The sequence below is a fragment of the Trachemys scripta genome, chromosome 19, assembly GCF_013100865.1.
Source record: "Trachemys scripta elegans isolate TJP31775 chromosome 19, CAS_Tse_1.0, whole genome shotgun sequence".
Classification (NCBI taxonomy): Eukaryota; Metazoa; Chordata; order Testudines; family Emydidae; genus Trachemys; species Trachemys scripta.
This window is the reverse complement of record NC_048316.1, coordinates 18,935,843-18,961,750: the sequence shown is the minus strand read 5'-3', so window position 1 is coordinate 18,961,750 and position 25,908 is coordinate 18,935,843. Positions and strand designations below refer to the sequence as shown.

Here is a 25,908-nt window from a genome sequence, read left to right as displayed (position 1 = left end):
TGGCCCAGCACGCTGCCGTGACAGCAGTCCATACACAAGGTGCTGCCCTGTCCCTTCTGTCAGAATGGCCTTTAGTTTGGAATCTTGCCTAGGCCAGGAAAAAGGTCCTGGCTAACACGTGTTGATTCAGCGCTGCTTTGAGTGTGTTCAACACCTGTCGAAACAGGGTAGTTGGGCTGACACCTTTTTAAATTGCACTTCATTATACCTGTCAGTTAACACACTGTTCCTAGTCTAGACAAGGCCAAAGAGAGCCACAGAGGCACAAGAATCACAGGGGTGGCCGTGTTAGGCAGAGGGTCCTGTTGCTTTTTACAGAGGCACAAGAGTGCGCGCCCCCCCAGAGTGCGCATCTCCCGTACAGCAGGGTGCTGGGCTCAGAGAACAGGGCAGCTGCACTCTGCACAGTGATATGCCTAAGGATGTTTTACAGAAAAAACCCTGCCATGGTCCATGTGTGCTCTGGACCATCCCTGGAGGGACGTGGGATTTATCAAGGTTAGATCATCTAGTCTAGACCCCTGCAAAGCAGGGCCAAGCCCCAATTAAAATCAGCCAACAGATTTTTGCTCTATATCCCTAAATGCCCCGCCCGCCCGCACTGAACTCATAACACTGGATTTAGCAGGCCAGTGTGCAAACCACTGATCTATCCCTCCCCTGCACCCTGGAGAGCCACTCCCTCCCCATCAGCTGCAGAAGAAACGCTGCCCTGGGACTCAGGAGAACCTTTGCAGAACTTCCCAGCCTCTCCCAGAGGCCCCCCCGCCCTGCACCCCAGCCCGGGCTCGCCACTGGGGGGATCGCCTCGAGAGCTTGGCTTCGTCTGTCCAGCGTCCATCCACTGCCTCCCTCTCCCAGCCAGCCCTTGCCTTGCTCCATGCCCCGGGGCACGGTCCCCCCGGGACAGGGAGCAGCGCAGCAACCTTTGCGGCCTCTGCCCCGCGCCGAGGTCTGTCTAAGCAGCACGAGCAGGGTGGAGAGGGAGCCCGGCGCGTGGATGGATGCACCGTATGGGGGGGGGGGGGGCTCTGAAACCCAGAAATCCAATGGCTTCTTAGCCGTGGACGGCACTTTTGCTCCCGCCCCCCATGCAGCTTGGCTGGGTGGACGCGAGCAAGAGTGTGGAAAGTGCAGCCGGCTCGGCTGGGCTCTGCCGAACCGCCCGCGCCAGCGCCCGCAGGAGCCCGGCCGGGCGGGCTGCCCCGTCCCCGCCGCGCCGCGCCGCGCACCATGGCCCGGCCGCCCCCGCTCTCGCTGCTCCTCGCCATCGCCGCCTGTGCCGCGGCCGCCACCAGCGAAGGTAGGAGCCCGGGTGGCCCGGCGCGGGGCGGGCGTGTCTGCGGGGGGCAGGGGCAGGGGCCGCGCCGGGCTGGCACCGCTCGCTCCGCCGGGCGCATTTCTCCGGGCGCAGCGCCGGGCGCCCGCCTGCCCGAGTTCCGCGCCGGGCGGCCCAACTTCAGCGCAGGGCAAGAGACTTCGTGGCACATGCCAAGGGCCTGGCAGCCCGGGCCGGGCCCTGTACGGGCAGCGCCGGGGGAGCCTGAACCGTGGCGTTCTCCGCTGCCCGCGCTACAGCCCGGACGGGAGCGGCCGGACCGTGGGGCTGGGGCGGTCCGTGCTGGGGGCGTTGGAGGGATGGAGCGGGCCGTGCAGACCCGCACCCCCTGGGGGAACCCGGCCAGAGGGAATGACAGAAACTTCCAACGTGGCCAGCTGCGAAGCCTCCAGGGACCCTGCAGCGCACTCCCTGCCCGGCTCCCCTGGGCGCTGGCTGTCCGGCTCCCCTGGGTGCTGGCTGCCCGGTTCCCCTGCCCGGCTCCCCTGGGCGCTGGCTGCCCAGTTCCCCTGCCCGGCTCCCCTGGGCGCTGGCTGCCCGGCTCCCCTGGGCGCTCCCAGTAGCATTCCTGCTGCCTCTTTCCAGGGCACCAGATGTCCCTCACCAGACCTGTGCAGGCAGATGCCTCTCAGTGTTGTCAGAGAGTTCTCGCTGCCCACCTTGCTACCAACACACTGGCAATGCCTTTCCTGCTGCCTCTGTCCCCTGCAGCTCTGGCATCCTTGTGCCATCTCTGACCCTCCAGCTGCCTATCACCCCCACAGCACTGACTGCAGGGTCTGGGCTGCCTTTCCATGACATCCCCACTGCCCCATCTTCCATCTTCCCCAGCCGTTCTCCCCGTTCCCTGCTGCCCCATCTGCCAGCCTCGCCTAGCGCCTTCCGCACTGGATGGCCAAACATCCCCACCCTGAGAGCAGTGTTTCTCCCCATTCCCTATGGTTCAGCACTCGTCTAGCCTTGCTGCCCAATTCCCTCATCCCCATGCCCATCTCTCCACCCCTCGGCCCATCACACCTCTGTCCCTGGCCCCCCTGCTGTCCAGCTTCCTGGCTGGTTTCTTGCTTCACCCTGTGGCTGGGCCAGTTTCTCCTTGCCATAGAGGAGTCCCAGCAGTGGAGCCCGAGTGCTAACTTTCTCCCGTTACTCAAAGGTGGTGCTTTAAAGTGGTCTGGGAAAAAGTGCATGGAGGGGGGTAGATCACTTATAATCTGAGAGCTGTGGCTTGGGTCAGACAGTGCCCTGTGGCCCTCTGGCTCCATTTCTAATTACATTGTTTGCTGGGTGTGATCCTTTGTGCCCCCCCCCCCCCCCGACACACTTTGGAACTCCCTGCCCCCAGAGCCCAGTGCCAGCTCCCGTTACACAAAGCTGCCTGCTGGGCTGTCCCTGCCCTCTCAGCAGCCAGCGAGTCTGGGCAGCGCTGCGGCTGCACTAACCCCAGCGCCGGGCACCTCAGCTAACCCTGCTCCTGGACAGAGCATCTCCGCTACCAGGCAGCTGCTCTCCTTGTGCTTCTGGGAACGTTCCGTGTGCTGGTTTCATTAACGGCACAGGGAGGAGAGTGCGGCGGGGGCTGGAAATTCAGCTGCCTTTGGGCTGTGCTGGTGGGGACTCAGCTTAGCGTGGAGGGAGGAGATTAGGTCCCTAGGGCACAGCCTCATGCAGCCTGCCCGCCGGGAAAGGGACTCTGGAGAGGGGGCAGTGCTGGGTGTGCTGGAGTCCGGCTGTGGCGCAGGGAAGGTACACGGCTGCCGCTGGAGTTCTTCCCCACAGCTCGCCCTTGCCAGCACCGCCGTGGATCTGGGCCCCCCAGCAGTCAGGGACGTTGTCGCCAGCTCACCCTGCAACAATGTATCAACAGGGGCCTGTCACCCTGGCCTTGTGGCTCGACCTGGAGCTGGGCTGCCCTTTGCCCTGAGCCTCACCCTGCCAGGGTCTCTTGCCTAGGGGGTCAGATGTGTGTGAGAGCCCGAGCTGCAGCCGGAGTTGCACCGACCACACGGCTCTTTTCAGTGTGCTAGTGTGAGTCTGTATCCCGGGGCTGCAGCGTCGACATACCCTTACCGGGCTTCAGCTGACCCCTCGTTGCCCCAGGGGTGGCCTGTGCATGGCGCCCTCACCCTGCTGTGCCCACGGGGCAGCTCAGGTCTTAGCAGGGTCCCTGCTGAACCCATCCCAACACAAATAGCTCCCGGGCTGGCAGGTGTTTGAAGAAGCGCCAGTGGAGACAGCTGTGTGCTGGGCTGGGTTCCCCAGCTGGGAGGGCTTCCTGTGTCCCTGCCAGACTAACTCTGTCTCGTGCTCAGGTGAGCTCTCCCGTAGGCCAGCCTCACTCATCCCTTTGCCCACGTTCATCACCTGGCCCCATGTGCCCTTCTCCCCACATCGCAGATCTCGCAGCACTGCTGACTGCCCAGCTGCTCAGACAGAGGCAGGCGCCCCACCCTTTGGTCAGATACAGAGGTACCAGGAGTCGAGGCCAGTGGCAGGCTTCTCGCTCACACCGCTAACTTCTTTGGGACCAGTGACTGGGTTCTGATCCAGCAGGGACTGACCTGACTCTAATGCATTCATCTGCCCTTGTCCTCAGACCCCAGACGCCCGCCCCAAACCCCACCGCTTGTTTGCAGCTTTGAACTATGGGGCTGACGCTGGAGAATGCTGGACTGTGGGAACTGGGGTACGCGCGGATCACGGGATGGGGAGATATGCTGCTGGGCAGCGCGGTGTCTGTGATGTCAGTGATACGGGAGCAGTGCGGAGGAATGCCAGGCAGGGTTAGACTGGGCAGCACATTGTCAGTGGTGTTGGGAAAATACCAGGCAGAGTTGTCCATGGGACCATGGCGAGATCAGTGTCTGTGGTCCCAGGGTTCTGCTCACCAGTGGCTTGTTAGCGGTGCCGGGGATACAGTGGGCACCGATTGATTCTGCTTGGTAGCTGAGTGTGATTGATGCCAGGGTGACGTGGGGCAGGGATATGTCCATGGTACTAGATTTACGCTGGGGCAGGGATGTGTCAGGGATGCCTCAGTAATAGCTGGCAGCAATGTCTGTGTTGCCAGAATCACAGCAGGCAATAAATGGAGTGCCAGAGGCTAGTGTAATGTCAGGGTCACGCTGGGCTGGGATGTGACTGCGGTTCTGGGATGACAATGGGCAGAGCTGTGTCAGTCTTTTCAGATTATATTGAGCACGTATGTGCCCGTGATGCCAGGGATATGACGGTCTGGGATGCAGGCGATACAAAGCGCCTTGATGTGTCTTGGATGCCCGGCCATTGATGAACCTGTGATGCCCAGTGTAGGATGGGTACCCATGAGGCTGGGGTACAACCATGGTGGCACTGTTATGTTCAGCTCTGGTTATACGGAGCAAGAATCTGTTCCTGGTGCCAGGGTAGTTGAGGGCAGGTATGTGAGTGCTTTGCTGCCTGCACACAGGGAAGCAGTGTATCCGTGGCGCCAGAGCTAAAGGGTAGTGATGTGTCAGTGGAGCCGGGGGGGCACTGGGCAGTGGTGGGTTCGTGGGGCCATGTCTGTGCCTGACAGTGCTATGTCCTGCCCCCCATGGTTATGGCCGGCATGGACGTGTGTGTGGCACTCAGGATACACGGGGCAGGCATGTGTGTGTGGAGCCAGCATTACGCTCGGTGTGGAGTGGGTTATACTGGGCAGGGGGTAGTTCCCCGGAGCGAGGTCATACTGGGCAGGGTAGTTCCCTGGAGCGGGGTTATACCAGGCAGGGGTAGTTTCCTGGAATGGGGTTATACTGGGCAGGGGTAGTTTCCTGGAGCGGGGTTATACCAGGCAGGGGTAGTTTCCTGGAATGGGGTTATACTTGGCAGGGGTAGTTTCCTGGAATGGGGGTAGTTCCCTGGAGTAGGATTATACTGGGTGGGAGTACTTCCCTGGAGCGGGATTATACTGGGTGGGGATATTCCCTGGAGCGGGGCTATACTGGGCGGGGGTAGTTCCCTGGAATGGGGGTAGTTCCCTGGAATAGGGTTATACTGGGTGGGAGTACTTCCCCGGAGCGGGGCTATACTAGGCGGAGGTAGTTCCCTGGAGCAGGGTTATACTGGGCAGGAGCACTTCCCTGGAGTGGGGTTCTATTAGACTGGGGTAGGTCTATTAGGGTTGGATTGTTCTAGAGAGGGACAATTTTGCGGTTGGGTTTTTACTGCCCACGTTTTGCAGCTCAGAGCCCTCGTGTGCCCCCTTCAGGCCTCCCGCCCAACCCCATCATCCTGCCTCACAGTCATAGGCAGAGGCTGGAACAGTTGTTATACGGGGGTGCTGAGAGCCCTGGATAGAATGGAAACCATTTCCAGCCAGCGGGTGCGGCAGTGGCATGGTTTCCATTCTATCCAGCGTTTACCATTTGGTTCAGTGTCTCTCAGCCCTCCCACTATACACACTGGTCCAGCACCTTTGCTCATAGTCAGTCCCGTCTGACTTCCTTTGACCCCACCCTGGCTCAGCCCTCTCTCCACAGACTTTCCATCCCCTTCCCACTCCCTCTTTTGTCCTAGCCACTCATCCTGTAAGGACCTTGGCCACCCCACCTCAGTCTATGTCTCTCCTGCCAGCGTTCTCCTCCCCACGCCCGTCCTAACGCTGCCCCAGACTCAGACACTACGATACGAATCAAAGCCTGAGTAGCTCTCTCCCCAAACTCTCTTCCTGGGGTGTGAATGGGGTGGCCGCTCCCAACCTCTCTGGGGCCTGGCTTTCCCATACTAGGGTGCAGAGAGCAGTTGACGGGCACTGGGCTCCATTCCTGGCACCTGAGGGTCTAATGTGCATTTAGCCACCAAGAAGCCTGTAATCTGGGCCCTTGGGTGTCTGCATCCCACATGCAGTCGGACAAGCCACAGCCCACCAGAACCTCTATGCCAGAGTGACACCGCTCCCTGAAATGCTTCCCACCATCCCCGAGTGACCAACCTGCTGGGCACCAGTGGGCACCCTGGCGTCACTGCCCCAATGTGCACTGCGTGAGGGGTGAATTGTTCAGAGGCTGAGTTGATTTTATTCTGAGCACTAGAACCTGGGGTAAATCCAGAGAGTGGGAAGTGCAGCTGCAGGGCAGAGAGTCCTTCTCAGTCACATCTGCCTCAGTTAGTTTAATGTGCGCGCATTGGGTGTGTGCGTGCGGAGGGTCTTGGGTGTGTTTGTGTGTGTAAATGGAGAAGCTGCCCCAGTCTGCTCTTCCTTCCATTCCACCAAAACCTAACAACCCCTTTCTTTCCAAAGGGATTTAACAAGAGCTCAGTTTTCCACCTGCAGGTCCCTTCCCCATGCGCTCAAGGATTCTGCTTAGGTGTGAGGACCCAATCTTGCAAAGATTGGCAGTCGTGTGTAACTTTATGCCTGTCAGTAGTTCCCCTGAGCGAGGTCTTTGCAGGGTGAGGCTCTCGGATGTGTGTTGGGGTGGGGGCGTTGCTGATATTGCTTGTTCAGTGATGAACTTCAAACAAGCTGTTTGGAGAAGGCAAATTCTTTTTCTGTTCTGTAGGAAATTCTGACATTTTGAAAAATAATTTTTGTTCCAAATCAGAACTAAAAGCCAAATTTTCCCACAGAGCAAAAATTCTGAAAAATGTTGATTCAGCATCATAGACCCATAATGTTTTAATAAAATAAAATGTTCTGTTTGGATAATATAATATAATGAATAAACAGTCAAAATGAAGTGAATCAAAACGATAAAGCTGAAACGAAACATTTTTATCTTACTGAAAACTTAACGTTTCAACCTTTTCAAAATGAAATAAGACCGTTGCAAGATTCCACTTGACTTTTCCTATGAAACATTTCATCAATAATGACATGTTCCTACCAAATATTTTGTTTTTGACAAATCTGCATGTTCGTATGGAAAATTGTTCTGTCAGATTTTCAACCCCCTCTACTTACAGTGTTTCCTCTGGCCTGAGAGCTACCAGCAGCCCTGCATTCTTCCTCTCAAGCTTAGGAAAGATCTGTCAAACCAGTGGAGTCTTTCAAACCAACAGAGGTGTTTAAAGTGCTACCTCCATAGGCATGAATGTGTTTGTAATACCGCTCGTCACACCTCTGCATCCCCTAAGTGACTTTGTGGAGGGCATTATTATTATACGTCTCTGTGTAGATGGGTGTGTGCACACATATCTGTGTCTGTGTCCTTCATCACATCTCTTGTGGGACATCCCATGCACGCTTCTCTTTGCGGCAGGGAGTGATTGATAGGTGGTGCACCTAAATGGAGCCTCTTGGCATCTCTGTGAAAGGGAAGCAGCTCCATTTAAGCTGCCCAGGTTTCTCCTCCAGCCACTCCGATCGCAGCCTGGAGCATGTTTACCCATCACAGACTCTCCTGATGGATAAGCAAGGTGCTAACTGCTCGCTGCTTTCCGCACTCAGTGTGGAGATCACTGCACCCGAACAGAGTCCCAAAGGCAGAGGATGGTGCTCCAGGAACAATGGTCATTGGACTGTGCAGACCACTCCGTGCCCAAGTGGCTTGATTATCCAGGGATCCTGGGTTGCCAACCTGGGCTCACAGAATCCCTGATTTTTTCAGACCTTCCCACGCAGCATCAGGATTCGGTGATGTTATATATTTATGTTGCTTTGGACATAACCATAACACCCTCCCTGTGCAAGGAACCAGGAGTGACCAGGATAGTGTTAACGGCAAGTAAACAGGAAAGCTGAGAGTCAACTAAAGGTTGTAGGGAAGAGATACAGGCAGCCAGTGATCAGAAGGAGTTAATGCAGCCAATGGGGGAATGAGGGCATTTATCAAATATATCGGGAAAAGGAAACACGATGGAGGCAGGACAGCACTAGATCCATTGATAAAAGAAGAGGAAGAAATTAATGATCACTCTAAAAAATAACTGAGATACTGAATTTGTTTGAAAATCTACCTTCAGGCAGAAAAAGAGGGGAAAGTAATTTGGTCAATTAGTGAGTGCAGAAGAACCTGTAAAAATAAGTATTGACAAAGAATATAGGCCCTATTCTATCATCTGGTTTTAATCAGAAATCCCCATTGATATGAATCAATGCTTCAAATCTGCAATCTGCTTCAGAACTCTTAGCATAATCACACCCTAGTTGAGGAAGCATTTGTATAATCTGAACATGCACAAATTAGCTGTCTGGGATTAAATGCATGCCTGGGTATTTAGAGAAGCAGCAGATAAGCTTACTGTGTTACTGATACTCGCAGTGTCATTGGAGCCGTGTGGGTCCCAGGATGTTAGAGAGACAAGTTGGATGAGATAATATCTTTTATTGGACCCACTTCCTCTGGTGGGGAGAGAGACAAGCTTTTGAGCTCTTCTTCAGGTCTGGGAAATGTGCTCAGAGGGTCACAGCTAAATACAAGGTGGAACAGATTGTTCAGCATAAGTCGTTAACACACATTTCAGGGGATCGTTTGAGGCGAAGTGGCCCATTAATACTCCTCCAGTCATAGGGGAGAAGGGAAGGGGGAGGGGAGAAGAAGATAAAATGTTACCAATAGCGATTTCTGAAAAATCAAGAAAAGTGGTGAGGTGCCAGGAGTTAGAGACTAGCAAATACAGGTACCAGTCTTCAAAGAAGAAGGGAAGAGTGATCCTGGTAATTCCCATTGTACAAATCTTACTTGTAAAATAGAGAGGGGGGGGAAACCTCTTAGACAGCTAACAGAGGGATTCTCCGAGTTACCTAATGGGCTTTGCTTACAGGAGCAGATTTTCAAAAGTGTTCGGGCCCAGATTTGTCAGTGGTCAGCTCCTTCCCACAACTGGGGTCATATTTTCAAAAGAGCTCAGCGTTCAGTGTTCTTTTGAAAACTTGGCTCTTTATTGTGGTGCCTAAATGGGAGCATAGTGCAGACCACAGCGTAATGGAGAGATCATTTCACGGACTCCTCTCCCCCTCCTAATCTTCCAGTTGTAATCTCATTAATGGGCTCTGTGCTCAAATAGAAAACACGGCAAAATTCAGCCGATAATTTATTCAGTGTGCATTATTTTGTCCGCCCTGCTTCCAGCGGTGATGAGGGAGCGATCATTCGCCTAGTAAATATCTGAAAGAGAGAGGGAATGGCTTTTACGGCTGTAAGGCTTTGAGGATGCTACGGTCAGTTTTAGCATTTAGGAACAGGGAAAATAACACAGATTTTCTTCATGTAGATCATTAGAGATGAATGAACAGTGCAGAAAGGACTTGTGAATATTTGAATAAAAACTGTGAATTGGCTTGGACAAAATTTGCAAACCCTTTTCTTTGTTTTCTGTGAACGCTTGCATGAGTGATTTTTTTGTTTTATTTTGTTGTTGTTTTCTGTTTACAAGAATGTTGGTGGAAAGCAGAGACTGATGTGAATATATGGGGGTGCCAAAGGGTTCATGCTGGAATGGGGTCTGAGCACATCTTGAAAGCTCTTTAATTTCTCCTGTTAATAGTATTTTCTAGAGCTGGTTCAAAACTGAAAACAAATGTTTACAAAATTTTTGGAGATATTTTCATCTTGCAGAATTCAAAATGGACCTAGTTTTCAAGAATTTTTTTCACAGTTTTTGTTTTATCAAAATAATTATTACAATTTGCTGTATACTGAAAATCCAGTTTTTGGTAAATGACAAATGTGGATAACTATTTTAATAAATATAAACATATATAATGATAAATATAAATTAAAATCAACCTTGAAGAGAAATTAAATTCATTACCAAAAGTGTTCTATTTATTGGTTACCAAAACCCCAGTTTTCAATAAATGAAACATGTGAATAACCATTTTGATAACAAATTCAATAATCTCTTCAATAGAATTTCTTTTTAAATTAACATGAATATTTTTGCAAAAAAATCCTAAAAATTGTTAAGTGTTGACATTTTTTACAAAAATTGCCAATTACAAATTTATTTTTTCAGAGGAAAAAATCCTTTCCATTGAAAAAAGCTCTAAAGATTCCAGCCTACGGGTAGAAACGCCCCGATGTGACCACCATAGGGTGACCAATCGAACTGTGAATACCACATAACAGAGCGTTAAAGGTGTAATCAAAGCAAATCGTGGAGAAACCCCAAATAGCCTGAATCACGTCCACAAGACGTGTCCTTCAAATGATTATGACTAACAAACACATTTGAAAAAATCTAAATTTCTCAGTGAACAATCCACAAGCAGGGAGCTCCTCAGTTGGAAGCGACAGAGGAGGAGAGAGACTGAGGTGTGTGGGCTGATCATAGGATTACTATGAACTAGCAGTGTGATGTGTCTGTGAAAAAAGCAAATATGTTCCTAGGATATATCAGCTGAGGCATTTCCAGTAGAGATGGAGAAGTATTAACACCATTGTACATGGCACTGGTAAAACCTCCTTTGGAATACTGTGTGCAGTTCCAGTCACTCATGCCCCCCTGCTTCCACAGGGACCCTGGTCTCCCTCGGCTGGAGAGTCTCCCCTCTCTTTTATCCACATGGTGCGTGAGCCTGAGCCACCAGGAGTTGTGTTTTCGGGGGACTCTCTTGTGCTTTGCCGTATAGGAACGTATTCCCTATGAGCCCGGTCACAGCAGCATTTGCCCCGGCCGCCCCTCCTCCTGGGGCACCACTGGGAAACGCTGCTACAGAAATTTGGGGCTCCTGAAACAAAGGCTGCTAAAATGCCGTTTCAGTGGCTCATAAAAGTGTAACATGATTTTTGTTTCCCTAAGTTAAATGGTTTAGCTGAAAGGTACAGGGCCAAATTCACCTCTCTGAGTAAATTCCCATTAACATCATTGGAGGTTGAATTGCCTTACACCAGTGCTGAATTTGGCTTGCAACCTCCACATCTGTAGACTATAGACAGGAGAAAAACTGCTGGATTATAGCAGGTATAAAAGGCCAGGGCTTCTACGTGTGGGTTTGGTGCAATATTAGAGGGAGTGCTGAGAGATCTATGTGTACGCAAAGCTAGTAGCCACGAGCGGTATGGGGAGTTACCGGGAGCAACCTGTTGGGAAAATTGGGCTTGGGCGAGAACTCTGGGCGTTGTGAATAATTTTTAAGTACTGCACATGCAAAATGAAAAGAGCAGTAGCTCTAAGAAATTCCTCTGTGGGATGCGTCCATAGTAGGGACATATTGAGACAGCCTCAAAACATGCAGGCTTGTCCTTCTCATGGGGATCCGGGCAGAAGGACCAGGCAGGCATCGCCCCTAAAACAGAACCACGGAAACGCATTTAACAGCTGCGGTCGTGAAGGATGAACCACTTTGTGCCACACCTTTTGCCAAGATCCTGACACGGCAACTGTACAGATTACAGAAACTGCTGTGCACACGTGATAATGTACACACAGAGTGCGTGTAGTAGTAATGCTGAACCATGTGGCGTAAGAACCTGTATCAGACAGAATTCAAGTAGGGCTGTGCCTACTGTAGCGATGACTTCTGAAAGACTAGGTGTGAACATATCCAGGAAATGGAAATCGCAGCCCAGCAACGTGGCTCTGAAAACCCGGACGTCGCACTTTTGCAAAGTGGCCACAGAATTTGATTGCCTCCAAGTGGATACCAAGCGTCAGCAAGTCCAGACAAAGCCAGCAGGAGCCTGTAGGGCTCCTCTGAAAATCAGGCACCAGGACCCAGATCCTCAAAGGTATTTAGGTGCCTAATTCCCATTGATTCCAATGAGGGTTAGGTGCCTTGAATATGTTTGAAGATCTGAGCCTAGGTGTCTCAGGCTTGGACATCTGCAAATGGAGGCATCCCAGATCACTCACCACTCTTACACCTTTGGCCATTCAATGCAGTGCTCCAAAATCCAGGGGAAAGGGCAGCAAAGTGCAGCATCAGTGCCAGGTGACAAGCAGTATTGCCATCAGGCAGGAGAGACAGAGGATTGATGCACTAAGGCTGGGATTTCCAAAGCAGCCCAAGGGAGTGATGAGCCCAAATCCCATGGGAGTTAGGCCCCTTGGAAAATCCTCATCTCTGTATTGCTTGGGATCAACCAGCAAGAGGTTTGGCAGAGCGTGCGTACGGAGAGATGCTGCCAGTCAGTAACTCAAGGAGCTAGGGGAGGAAAAGGTTTTCAAAGGAGGGATAATCTCCCCGGTAGTTTAGTAATGTGGGCTGCACCAAAACCAATGGCAGAGGATGAGTTTTGTGGGGATTGTCACTGAAGAGAGAGTCCTGCTTAGAGGGAAATCAATACTCCATCTCCGCTCCTGCCCCCGGACTGAGCAACAAGAGCAGATGGAAAAATTGACCGGGAATGGGCCCAATCCTGCAAATACCAATAGATGAAACTTCGCAGCTGAGTGACCCCACTGGCACTACTTAAGTAACCTTACACACGTGCAGGTTTGCAGGAGAAGCCTTGAGATTTGACAGGCTTGCCAGCAGGTGGTGCTGGACAGTAAAGCTGAACTGCACTTTGTTATTAAAGATTTTTCCAGTAAAACAGGATCCCCGATGGTGCTGGTCATGCAAGGAGTGTTCTCCTTCCCGCCACTCCACCATCCTGGACCAGGGGTCACACCTTATCTAGCAGATCCCCTAGCCATCGGAGGAAGAACTGTGGATTGTGGTGGAAATTATTCTCACACTCTGGAGTGGATAAATGCCACACTTGTGCTCAGCGTATTTGCAAACCTATCATTTGTATTTGTGCAAAGGGGTGACGTTCAGATGAGTGCTTCTGAGCCAAACCTACAAAATGCCCCCAGTTGTTCCCATGAATCTCGTTCCGGGCGGGAAGGGATTGATTTCAAAGGGGTTTCCAATGTGGGTGTTTCTGATTTTTCTCAAGACACCTGCGGCTTGACTTTCCCATGTTCTGAGACCCCGCCGCTCCCCCAGACTTTGGCTGGCGCTGGGGTGCTCCGCGTGACTGATGACACACAGGGCTGGTGTCTTGACTTGGGCACCCAAAATCTGTGGCCCCTTTTGAAAACATTGTCTGCGTGAGCACGGTGCAGAGGGGCAGTCAGAACTGCTGAAGGAGGGACAGAAAGCAGAGCTAACGCGCGCCCGGAGCAACCAACGGGATGAGCGTTTGCTTGGAATATTTTCAGCTGAACTTTACCAAAAACCCAAACAATGCATAACTCATGGTGCCGGTTTGCAGAGTCTCTGAATGGAACAGAGCTGAATCTTGTTAAAGAGCCTGAGCTGGCCTGGCTCTGTTAGAAAGGAGAGAAGTGGGATCTCATCCCAGTGGAGCTGAGAGAAAGAAAACAAGGCTCATTTTTCAAGCTAATGCTCTCCCTGCACGCAGTGGGATTGGGGAGCCCGAGTGCCGGGGAGGAGCTGTCTGCGCTCTCGCTAGCGAGAGCTCTCTCTTCTTGCTAGTGCACGACTCCTAGCGTGAGATGCTGCCCTGTGCTGCTCCAAGCGCCTTTCTCCTGGCGAGCTCGGTGGCAGATGCTGCTTATCAAGAGTTTTCATAATCACTTGAAGGAGCCACTCCTGAGAGCGCCCAGGGCTCTTTCATCTCCTCTGTCTTTCAACCAGGCGTTGTCCTGTGCGCTGGGTCTCTGCTGGCCCTCTGCCTTGTGGGGCCAGTATCCCCCTCACACAGCACAGAGACACCACCTGACAGCTCAGCTCCCGATCAGCACCTCCCCGGGGCAGTCTCTGCTCCCGTATTTCACGGGCACTGGGTCAGGAGATTCCCCTGGGGAAGAAGAGGAGATCCACTCCCCATTCCTGCTAGCCGCTTCCTCACTGGAGTCTCGACAGCCTCCCCGGCTCAGCCTCTCTCCTGCCCCCTTCCCTCCCCAGCTCCGAGCCTCGGCCTTTCCCTCTTGTGGCTCAACTTTACGGGTTTGGCCAGACGTGAATCTCATTCTCTGGGCTCCTGCTCCAGCAGATTCAGTCCCCAACACAGGCCTCCTCCCTTCCGCTCTCCCCTCAGGAGCCTGCCTGGACACCCATAACTCTCTCCCAGGGCCATGCTCCCAGAGCGCAGGGCTGTTACCTCCATCCACCCATCCTCCTTCCCAGTGGCCTGCTGCTGGGCTCTCCCAGTACAAAGCACTGCCCATCCCACTGGTACTAGCCCTGTCCTCTCCCTGCTGATGGGGCAATTGCAGCAGTGACCCCTCTGCTCACTGGCACTCTCACCAACTCTTCCCTCCCTGGCTCCATCTGCTCCCACAATGCCTGTCCTCTCCCATGGCTCCCGAGGATTCCTGCTCCTTCCCCTCAGCTCACGCCCCAGGCCTTGAGCGGTTCCATGGAGCTGCTTGGAGCTCCACCCCACTAGGTTATCCCACCCACTTCTCAGCCTCCTGAACGTATAACAACTGTAGGATGTGGAAAAATTGGAAAGAGTCCAGCGGAGGGCAACAAAAATGATTAGGGGGCTGGAGCACATGACTTACGAGGAGAGGCTGAGGGAACTGGGATTGTTTAGTCTGCAGAAGAGAAGAATGAGGGGGGATTTGATAGCTGCTTTCAACTACCTGAAAGGGGGTTCCAAAGAGGAGGGATCTAGACTGTTCTCAGTGGTGGCAGATGACAGAACAAGGAGTAATGGTCTCAAGTTGTAGTGGGGGAGGTCTAGGTTGGATATTAGGAAACACTATTTCACTAGGAGGGTGGTGAAGCACTGGAATGGGTTACCTAGGGAGGTGGTGGAGTCTCCTTCCTTAGATGTTTTTAATGTCAGGCTTGACAAAGCCCTGGCTGGGATGATTTAGTTGGGATTTGGTCCTGCTTTGAGCAGGGGGTTGGACTAGATACCTCTTGAGGTCCCTTCCAACTCTGATATTCTATGAGTCTATGTCCTTTCAGGCCCCTTGTGGCTGTGTTATTCTGACCCTGTTCTGTTTGCCAGGCTCCAGCAATGGGCCGGGCAGCATCCAGCTGGCCCCTAACCTGCCGTTACTGGAGCCCCTCTCGTTTGCAAAGAGCCATATTCACAGGCCAGCGGAAGGGTTTGTAGTGCCTCGCCCTGGCTGGATTGCTGGCAGCAGGAATCAAACCTAGGCCCTCTGGAGCTAAGTGAAGGGGACTCGGCTGTCTGAGTTTGAAGGCCAGCTCTAGTACTGCTACCCGTAGCAGGCTCATTCATCTCTAAATATGGCCCAGTCGCCACTAGAGGGGGACAGAGCGCTGCCTGGAGTCGGTGGGGATGATTTATTTGTCATTCATTATTCTCCCAGTGAAAAATAAAACTCCAGGCACCCAAGGCCAATGTTTCCCACCCGGAGTGCTATGGCCGCTAAGGGCTAGACCCAGGTTTTCAAAGTTGCTGCGGAGCTGCAGCTCCTATTGCAGGCAATAGTGGCCTGGGGTGCTCACTGGGGGGTGATTAACTTCCGGCATCCAGGTTTGGACATTGTGGTCAGTAAGCATAGCATGTGATTTAGCTAACTGGGCCGGAGGCTGTAACTGGTGTGGACAAATGATCCACTGCAAAATCATGAATAACAAACATTCAGAGCCATTCGTGGGTTGTTCCTGGCCAGGACAAACTCCATATTCCAGTGATACCAACACTCCCAGTTTTATTGTGAGTTTCTCAGGATTTGATCTGATTTTTTTCTTAAATCCTTGAGTTGTGAGAATTTCATCTTTCTTTTCAAGAGAAGGTACATTTCTAGGCCTCGTTGTGGAGAAAAGCTTGAAAGTGTGACCCCCCTAGAGAACAGAAGGCCAAGAAAAAGACCCAACATTTTATTATTGTTTACAATCTCATGGTTTTTAAGCCAGTCTGAAAATGTTTTGAGGCCTGATTCATGGTGTTTGAAGGCTTGCGGGGTTGGCCACTCTGCTGATTCACTGATTAAATGGTTGGCTATAGATACCTGGCCACACCTGTCTCTTGAAAATCCTGCTTCAGTCTCTGGGAAAAGCATGCCACTTCCTGGTTTGCCTCCTGCAGGGGGCGTCCATTCCCTGCCCCTTTCCCATAGCTTCCAAGGTCAGAAGGGACCATTGTGATCATTCAGTCTGACCCTCTGGAACTCTCCCACAATAATTCCTGCTGGAATGAGAGCAGATATTTTAGAAAAAATCCAATCTTGACTCAAAAAAGGCCGGTGATAGAGAGGCCGTGACTCTGATGCTTGCTTTCTGCTCTGGTTTACTCATGGCGCTGCGCTGGATCCAGTAGTGGGGAGAACCCAGAGCGTGGGGGAGTTGGGAGCCTGGTTGCCAAGGGTGCCCGGGGAGGGGAGCTCAGTTCTACCGCTCTGCTGTTTGAGTGGGTTAGTAACTGAGAGGCAGAGAACAGACGTGTCGGGAAAACACGGCAAAGAGTTGAATTATCAATGCAAAAGGCGTTGTTCCAGGGACGGAGCCTGGCTGGGAATCTTGGGAGGCCTTTGAAGTTCTAATGGTGAAGAATTGAAGCCCAAGGGGACAGGGCTGCTCCCACTGACCCTTCCTCTTCATGTGTGTGCGACCGAGACGACTGCCTGGGAGGGAGAGGATCTAATCATTGGGCCGGGGACTGCAGCAGGTTAACAATTAGTGAGGGATCTTGGAGCTCCTCTTGCTCCCCTGCCGCTCTTGGATATGCCTAGAAACATTTGGGATGAAAGGGGCCCCTTATGAGGCATCTGGCATGGCCTTGTGCACTGGGGCGGGGCTGATTGCTCTGTCTCTGTACTGTCCCCGCTAGCTGCGGGTCTAGTGCCGCTCCCCTGCAGTGTGGCAGGCCTTGTCCTAGGATCTTTTTCCCACTGGGAACCCAGGAGCAAGGCTTGGTGGGAGGTATTTTCTGCGCTTCTTGTGGGCTTTATTTCTGTGCCTTTCATTAACGTCAGTGGCTGTTGTGCGGCTGAGTCACCCCTCGCCACGGTGAGAAACTTTCCTTAATTGGACTGTTTAGTCTTCTATGGTTCAATTAATCCAGCTTCCTGACACGCTACCCGTAATCAGCATGTTTAGTGGTTAGAGCAAAGGAATCCAAGTCAAGAGAGCTGACCTCTGTCCCTATCCAAGCCAATGTTTCACTGTGTCACTTTGGGTAAGACACTCAGCACCCCCTGCCTCAGTTTCTCCACCTGTAAATTAGGGATAAGGCTGTTTACTCACTCTTACGAGCCACAGATTAAGTGCAACATATAATCACTATTATAATGACAAGTAAAACCAGTCAGATTTCTGCAGACTGGGCCAATAGCATCATGTCCTGCTGCACGTCTAAGGGATTGTGAGCCTCATTGTTATGCCATAAGAACAGGATATCTGCTTCCATACATGAGCACATAGTCTGGAGCCTGCATCCCTAGGGCTAGATGGGAACTACACACGGGTCCAATAGCCGTTTATTTTATAATAATGTAAATGCTCGTTACCTCTCCCCCTGCACATGGGGACCTGGGTAAGCAGCTCTGGATGGGTTCTAGATTGGACAGAATGTAGCTGATTCGTTTCCTGCCGCTCCCCAAGGCACGGTGCCGCGGGAAGATTGCGCTGCAGGAGCCATGCAGCACAAGCAGCGGCTGCCTGGCATACCTGGAACCTTAACCCTGGATCTTAGCAGGCTTCCAAAGCCTTCCAGGTCACTCCCGGTGAGATCGGAGGCCGTGTCTTTGCTGGCCTAGGGAGCTGTTTTCAAACACAGTGTCCGATTTCCACGTGGTGGATCCCAGCAGGGCCTACGCTAGCAGCGACCTCCCTGTTGCCTGGCCGGCGAGTAAGCGTGTCGCCGAGGGCGCAGGTAGCCGGCTGCAGCACTCCAAGCAGGAAATCTCCTGGGCCCAGCCCCTTGCTGGGCAAATTACCCAGGGCAAATAGGCAGAAAATCTCCCGATTAACAATAACAAATAACAATGGATGTGAGCTCTCGGAGGTAATTACTGTGTGCTGAGGGCAAGGCAGCTCTTCGGCAGTCTGCGCAGTGCCTCGCCGGGAGCACAGGGCCTCGTCCTGCTGCCGAGCCGATGAAACCCTGGAAATTCTTTCCAATTGTTCTGCTAACATTAATAAATGGCTCCAAAGCCCCTAATCTGCTCTGTCAGGAACGTGATGCCCGGGCCCCTGGCAGTCAGCTCGCTTCCGCGCTACCTGCCTCTGCCACTCGTTCCCTGAGTTGTAATAGTAAGTGAAAGTGGCACTGTTCCTCTGGCTGCATGGGCAGCGCTGCATGGAGCCCGCCCTTGCTAGAGGAGAATGCCCGGCTTGCTGGAGTCTCCTTCCTGGCCTTGAGGGAGCCCAGCAGCGGCGGGTTCAGCTGTGGTGTTTATTGTTTGTAGTGGTGTGGGTTAATGACCCAGCGCCTCCCCCGGCCCGTGGTAACCAGACTGTTGGTGTCCAGTCAGTGCATCTTACTGGACACTGGCAGGTCTCCTTTTCGACTGGACTTTCCAATAAAAAACCAGGCACCTGGCATCCCTAACCGGCACCCGGACAACGAAGCCAAAACCCAGACTGTCCGGGTAAAACCCGAATGTGTGACAGCCCTACCCAGAGTCCGGGGACCATCCTGCTAAGCAGGGCTGCAGACACCCCTATCTGAGAGGGAATCAATGTCTGGCCTTTCTCAGCACCTTTCCCTTGCCTGCCACATCGCCAGAGCCAGCTCGAGCCCACAGCGTTTCACCCACATGCTCACGGCTGTGTCTGCTACCAACGGGCTGTCGAGCTGGTGGGGGGTGGTGCAGAGGTGTGTTGCTGTGCTGTGCGGGGGTCTGAGGCCTGGTGCTGGCGAAGCACAGGGAGCGTTACAGGCCATGGCAGGGGTGGCTCCATGCTGGAGGGCTGGGAGATCATCAAAGCCAAAGATCAAGCCGTAGCGAAGCAGGGAGAGGCTGGAGAGAGTGGGTGGGAGGGTCGATTGCTGGTCGATAGGAGCAATGGAAGGTCAGTTTGACCTGCTTCTGATACAAGGCTGAGCCTGCCGAGAGACTCCGGGAATCCGCAATCTCCTGTTTGCCTTACAAGCTTTATTGACTGAAGCGTCCAGGGAAACAAACCAGGCGCAGAGCATTTCTGGGGCAGGCGTGCACTTCCCGCAGCCGCGTGCCTGTGGCTAATTCCGAGCAGTTGCTGAACTGCTGGGCGCATCAGTATGGGGCTAATGGGAGCCAAGCGGATCAGATTGCAGCCGGCAGGCAGCTCCCCCCTCTCTGCTTTTATTCCATGCTGGCTTCCTCTCCGTTCTCCCCGGAGCCACTGAACTGGCTTAAATAGAAAACTCTTGAGAGTGTTTAAAGGCATCCTTGTCCCTCCCCTGGCCTAAGCAGCTTTCTTCTCCCTGGATTGATTTGTCTGGGCCTCCTCCTTGAGCTGGGCTCCCCGTGGTAGGAGGGCATTAGAAGGGGTGACTTTGATGGCACTCCTCATGCAGCCTCTCCCCGGCAGTCTGTTCGTGGGAACTCCCGTCTCTCGTGTGGTGTTAGCAGAGACGCGTGGGGGGCTGCTTTGGGCTGGACAGCGGGGCAGCATTTGGTCTGCAGACTTCAAACCCCAATCACACCATGCATGAAGTGAGTTGAAAGGGCTTAGCTGAGCCTCCAGAAGACGATGAGAAACTGCCAGCCCAGTGAGGTGAGTGCTGCACTGGGCCGGGCAGGCTCAGGAGAACGTGTCAAGTCCTCCCGCTCCTCTCCTTGCCCCTCCTGCTCTCTGTCATCTCCCACCCCCCATTTCCTCAGGAGGGGCTGATACATGGGAGTGCCAATGTGCTGGATGGTGCATGGATCCTTGTGCAAAGGACCCTGGTCTGCAGCAGTTTGCAGAGCCTGGCTGAGCACACAGCCCCCTGTTAGCAGCACATCACCGGAGCTAGAGCCCTGTCCCTCCCCAGCCCAGCAAGGGACCTGCACTAGGAACTCTCAGTGACTCCAGGCAAGAAGGGCCCCTGCAAACCGGCCTGTTACCCTTAGTCAGCTGTTCCATGTCTGTGAGCAGAGTGACCGCCTCGGACCCCAGCGTCCCAAAGGGCAAGACCCTCCACAGGGATCCTGACACAAGGAAGAAAGGAGAGCAGCAGAATACGGACCCTGGACCTCAGAAAAGCAGACTTTAACTCCCTCGGGGAACTGATGGGCAGGATCCCTTGGGAGAATAACATGAAGGGGAAAGGAGTCCAGGAGAGCTGGCTGTATTTTAAAGAATCCTTATTGAGGTTGTAGGAACAAACCATCCCGATGTGTAGAAAGAATAGTAAATACGGCAGGCGACCAGCTTGGCTAAACAGTGAAATCCTTGCTGATCTTAAACACAGAAAAGAAGCTTTCAAGAAGTGGAAGATTGGACAAATGACCAGGGAGGAGTATAAAACTATTGCTCAGGCATTCAGGAGTGAAATCAGGAAGGCAAAATCACACTTGGAGTCGCAGCTAGCAAGCAATGTTAAGAGTAACAAGAAGGGTTTCTTCAGGTATGTTAGCAACCAGAAGAAAGTCAAGGAAAGTGTGGGCCCCTTACTGAATGAGGGAGGCAACCTAGTGACAGAGGATGTGGAAAAAGCTCATGTTCTCAATGCTTTTTTGCCTCTGTCTTCACGAACATGGTCAGCTCCCAGACTGCTGCACTGGGCAGCACAGTATGGGGAGGAGGTGACCAGCCCTCTGTGGAGAAAGAAGTGGTTCAGGAATATTTAGAAAAGCTGGATGAGCACAAATCCATGGGGCCGAATGTGTTGCATCCGAGGGTGCTAAAGGAGTTGGTGGATGTGATTGCAGAACCATTGGCCATTATCTTTGAAAACTCAGGTTATCGGGGGAGGTCCCGGATGACTGGAAAAAGACTAATGTAGTGCCCATCTTTAAAAAAGGGAAGGAGGAGGATCCGGGGAACTACAGGCCAGTCAGCCTCACCTCAGTCCCTGGAAAAATCATGGAGCAGGTTCTCAAGGAATCAATTCTGAAGCACTTAGAGGAGAGGAAAGTGATCAGGAACAGTCAGCATGGATTCACCAAGGGCAAGTCATGCCTGACTAACCTAATTGCCTTCTATGACGAGCTAACTGGCTCTGTGAATGAGGGAAAAGCAGTGGATGTGTTATTCCTTAACTTTAGCAAAGCTTTTGATAAGGTCTCGCACAGTATTCTTGCCAGCAAGTTAAAGAAGTATGGGCTGGATGAATGGACTATAAGGTGGATAGAAAGCTGGCTTGATCGTCTGGCTCAACAGGTAGTGGTCAACGGCTCCATGTCTAGTTGGCAGCCGGTATCAAGCGAAGTGCCCCAAGGGTCGGTCCTGGGGCCAGTTTTGTTCAATATCTTCATTAATGATCTGGAGGATAGCATGGACTGAACCCGCAGCAAGTTTACAGATGACACTAAACTGGGAGGAGTGGTAGATATGCTGGAGGGTAGGAATAGGATACAGAGGGACCTAGACAAATAAGATGATTGGGCCAAAAGAAATCTGATGAGTTTCAACAAGGAGAAGTTCAGAGTCCTGCACTTAGGACGGAAGAATCCCATGCACTGCTACAGACTAGGGACCGAATGGCTAGGAAGCAGTTCTGCAGAAAAGGACCTAGGGGTTACAGTGGATGAGTAGCTGGATATGAGTCGACAGTGTGCCCTTGTTGCCAAGAAGGTTAATGGCATTTTGGGCTGTATAAGTAGGGGCATTGCCAGCAGATGGAGGGACGTGATCATTCCCCTCTATTTGGCATTGGTGACGCCTCATCTGGAGTACTGTGTCCACTTTAGGCCCCCACACTACAAGAAGGATGTGGAAAAATTGGAAAGAGTGCAGCGGAGGGCAACAAAAATGATTAGGGGTCTGGAGCACATGACTTATGAGGAGAGGCTGAGGGAACTGGGATTGTTTAGAAGAGAAGAATGAGGGGGGATTTGATAACTGCTTTCAACTACCTGAAAGGGGGTTCCAAAGAGGATGGATCTAGACTGTTCTCAGCGGTACCAGATGACAGAACAAGGAGTTCTCAAGTTGCAGGGGGGGAGGTTTAGGTTGAATATTAGGAAAAACTTTTTCACTAGGAGGGTGGTGAAGCACTGGAATGGGTTACCTAGGGAGGTGGTGGAATCTCCTTCCTTAGAGGTTTTTAAGACGCAGCTTGACAAAGCCCTGGCTGGGATGATTGAGTTGGGGATTGGTCCTGCTTTGAGCAGGGGGCTGGACTAGATGACCTCCTGAGGTCCCTTCTAATCCTGATATTCTATTATTCTAATCAGGTGCAAGGTGCTGCCTTGTGCAAGGATTGGTGTGGGTCAGGGCAGAGCAAACAGGAATCAGACCCACGCACATCCTTCCCCCACACTCACAGCTTCCCTAAAGATCTGTCACACTGGCTTCGCCTCTGGTTTGCTCTGCAGTCACCATTCTTCTCTCCCAGCTCTGCACTGTCCCCTCCCGTAGGAGGCAAGTGGGGAGAGATGCTGGGAGAAGAGTCCGGGGGCATTTGTCTGCTCTGCCGACATCCCACCACTTTATACCTCTAGAACAAAGACAGCAGGATGGAGGGTTCTCTCCTGGGAAGCAGGGACTCTGAAAAAGATTTGGGTGGTGGTACATACTCAGCTGAACACAAGCTCCCAGTGCAAAGGTGTGACCAAAATGGCTAACTCGATTATGGGATGCAAGAAGAGGGGACTCTTAAGTAGGAGCACAGAGGTCATTTTATCTTTGTGTTTGGCATTGGTGTGACTGCTGCTGGAATCCTGTGTCCAGTTCTGGTGCCCACAGTTCAAGGAGGATGTGGATATATTAGAGATGGTTCAACGAAGAGGCACGAGAATGATTAACGGATTAGAAAACCAGCCTTAGAGTGATAGACTGAAGGAGATCCACCTACTTAGCTTAACAAAGAGAAGCTTAAGGGGTGACTTGATCACAGTGTGTAAGTGCCCACATGGGGAATAAATATTTAGTAACGGACTCTTCAGTCTAGCAGAGAAAGGTCTAACACGATCCAATGGCTGGAAGTTGGAGCTGGAAAATTGAGGTTGGAAATCAAACATACATTTTTGACAGTGAGGGTAAATAACCATTGAAACAATTTACCAAGGGTTGTGGAGGATTCTCCATCACTGACCATTTTTAAGTGAAGATTGGATGTTGTTCTAAAAGATCTGCTCTAGGAATTATTCTCGGGAAGTTCTCTGGTCTGGGTTATATGGGAGGTCAGACTAGGTGATCACAGTGGTCTCTTCTGGCCTTGGAATCCATGAAGCTATGAGTGTAGGTCAGTGGTTCTCAAACTTTTGTAGCGGTGACCCCTTTTGCACAGCGAGCCTCTGAGTGCGACCCCCCCACACCCTTATAAATCAAAACCACTTTTTTTTAAATATTTAACACCATTATAAATGCTAAAGGTGAAGCTGGGTTTGCGGTGGAGGCTGACAGCTCACGAACCCCCAGGTTATAACCTTGCGACCCCCTGAGGGGTCCTGACCCCCAGTTTGAGAACCCCTGGTGTGGGTGGATGTGGGAGCACACAGTACTCCTGAGGGCATTCTGCACCAAAAAAATAATCATTCTGTGCACGATATTTTTAAAATCTGCAAAACTGCTAATTTTATTTGTCAAATCAATGTGGAGGCTCCAGCATGGCTTGGGGGAGCACAGGCCACTGGCTGCACAGGATGGAAGATCACTGTGCAGCTCCGCCCAGGACACAGACTCAGCGGTGAGGCTACACCCAACCCTGACAGCGCGAGGACTGGGCCTGCCCCTCTGTGCCAAGTGCACCAGGTGTGGGCAGGCAGGCTCAGCCCAGCAGGATCCAAGTGTGGAGGGGATCTAGGTGTGGGTTGAGAGGGTTCTGTGTGGGGCAGTCTGGGTGCGGATGGCTCACTGGGTGATCTGGGTGCAGGGGGGATCTGGATACACAGGGGCTTGTTGGGGAGTTCTGGGTGCAATGGTAATGGGACTCTGCAGGGGGGTCCAGATGCTGGGGGAGTGGGGCTCAGTGAGGTGAGGATCTGGGTGCAGGTGGCTTGTCAGGGTGGTCCAGGTGCAGGGACAGTGAAGCTCATCAGGGTGGTTCTGAGTGTGGGGGTGAGGCTTGGCAGGAGGGTCTGGATATGAGGGGGTCTGGATGCATGGGGGTTGGGCGGATGGGGGAGTAGCTCCCTGTAGAGGGATCCCTCCCCCTTCAGCTGAGGAGTGATGGGCGCAGGAAGCGGGAATGAGGGGGGAATTTGCAGAGCTTCCTGCAGCTGGAGGAGAAATCTGGAGGTGGGTCTGACATGGGCCCCAGATGCTGTGTAGGGGAAGAGAAAGTCCCATCCTCCCCAGCCCAGCCGGGACTAGTAGCTGAACCTGGCACAGGGTAGGAGCCATGAGCCAGGTCTTCCCCAGTTCCACCCCCGGCCTCACAGTGATTTACCTCTCTGCCAGCTGCCCTGGGTACCCAAAACACACTGCTGGGGAGGGTCGCATGACCACTCTTGTGGCTTCCCTTTGCTTCCCCTTCAGAAAGTCAGTTTTCTGCGGGGAAGCAAAGAAACTGCAGGGGACATAAATTCTGGATGTTTGCAGTGGTGCAGAATTCCCCCAAGAGTAACACAGCCTCACAGTATAGGTGGGTGTGCTGTGGGGAGTGGGAGCACACAGCCTCGTGATGTAGCTTAAGATGTGCTGTGGGGTGGGAGCACATGGCCTCACGGTGTAGCTTGGGGTGTGCTGCGGGGTGGGAGCACACAGCCTCATGGTGTAGCTTGGGTTGTGCTACGGGATGGGAGCACAGAGCCTCACGGTATAGCTTGGGGTGTGCTGCGGGGTGGGAACACACAGCCTCATGGTGTAGCTTGGGGTGTGCTGTGGGGTGGGAGCACAGAGCCTCATGGTGTAGCTTGGGGTGTGCTGTGGGTGGGAGCACACAGCCTCATGGTGTAGCTTGGGGTGTGCTGCAGGGTGGGAGCACAGAGCCTCACGGTGTAGCATGGGGTGTGCTGTGGGGTGGGAGCACAGAGCCTCATGGTGTAGCTTGGGGTGTGCTGCGGGGTGGGAGCACACGGCCTCACGGTGTAGCTTGGGGTGGGAGCACACGGTCTCATGGTGTAGCTTGGGGTGTGCTGTGGGGTGGGAGCACATGGCCTCATGGTGTAGCTTGGGGTGTGCTGTGGGGTGGGAGCACACGGCCTCATGGTGTAGCTTGGGGTGTGCTGTGGGGTGGGAGCACACGGTCTCATGGTGTAGCTTGGGGTGCACTGCTTTTTAGGCTGTTTGTGAAAGGTGAGCAGTTTTCTAATGCATTTTTTTCCTCCTGTGTTTTCCAGTGAACTTGCTGGACACAGCAATGATCCCTGGGGACTGGGGCTGGCTGACCTACCCATCGCACGGGGTGAGTATGAGGCTATCGGTGCACTGAAGAAATGGGGTCTTTGGGAACCGGCAGGGCATGTTGCCTGTGGCCCTTCTGGGCAGCCTCGGTGTAAATGGAAAGGAGACAGCAATGCCTTCTCCCTGTTGAACATACGAGCCTCTTCAGCCCGCAGCTGAGCGTGGCAGAGTTTGCCTGAAGGGTCTGGGGCACAGTGCTGTTGTCCTGGGATGTCTCCTTGGCACGGGTGGGTGTTCTGTGGTGAGGTGTTCTCAGGCCCCACTCAACTGTACTGGGCTGAGCATGCTCGGGAGTTGGAGTCTCCTTGGGTTGTTGTCTAGCACAACCCAGGAGGCTGGAGTTACACGGCAGTTTCTTATCAGCCTC

General features: G+C 52.8%; 1 protein-coding gene across 1 annotated transcript in view; it reads left to right on the top strand.

Moving 5' to 3' along the window:
* The first annotated feature begins 1,233 nt into the window (after positions 1 to 1,233).
* Positions 1,234 to 25,908, top strand: part of LOC117868075 (ephrin type-A receptor 8-like) — a 47,350-nt gene continuing 22,675 nt past the window's right edge. Inside the window, exons 1-2 of the mRNA XM_034753670.1 lie at positions 1,234 to 1,303; positions 25,478 to 25,542. Coding sequence (XP_034609561.1) covers positions 1,234 to 1,303; positions 25,478 to 25,542 — 135 coding nt within the window. The remainder of the gene's footprint in view (positions 1,304 to 25,477; positions 25,543 to 25,908) is intronic.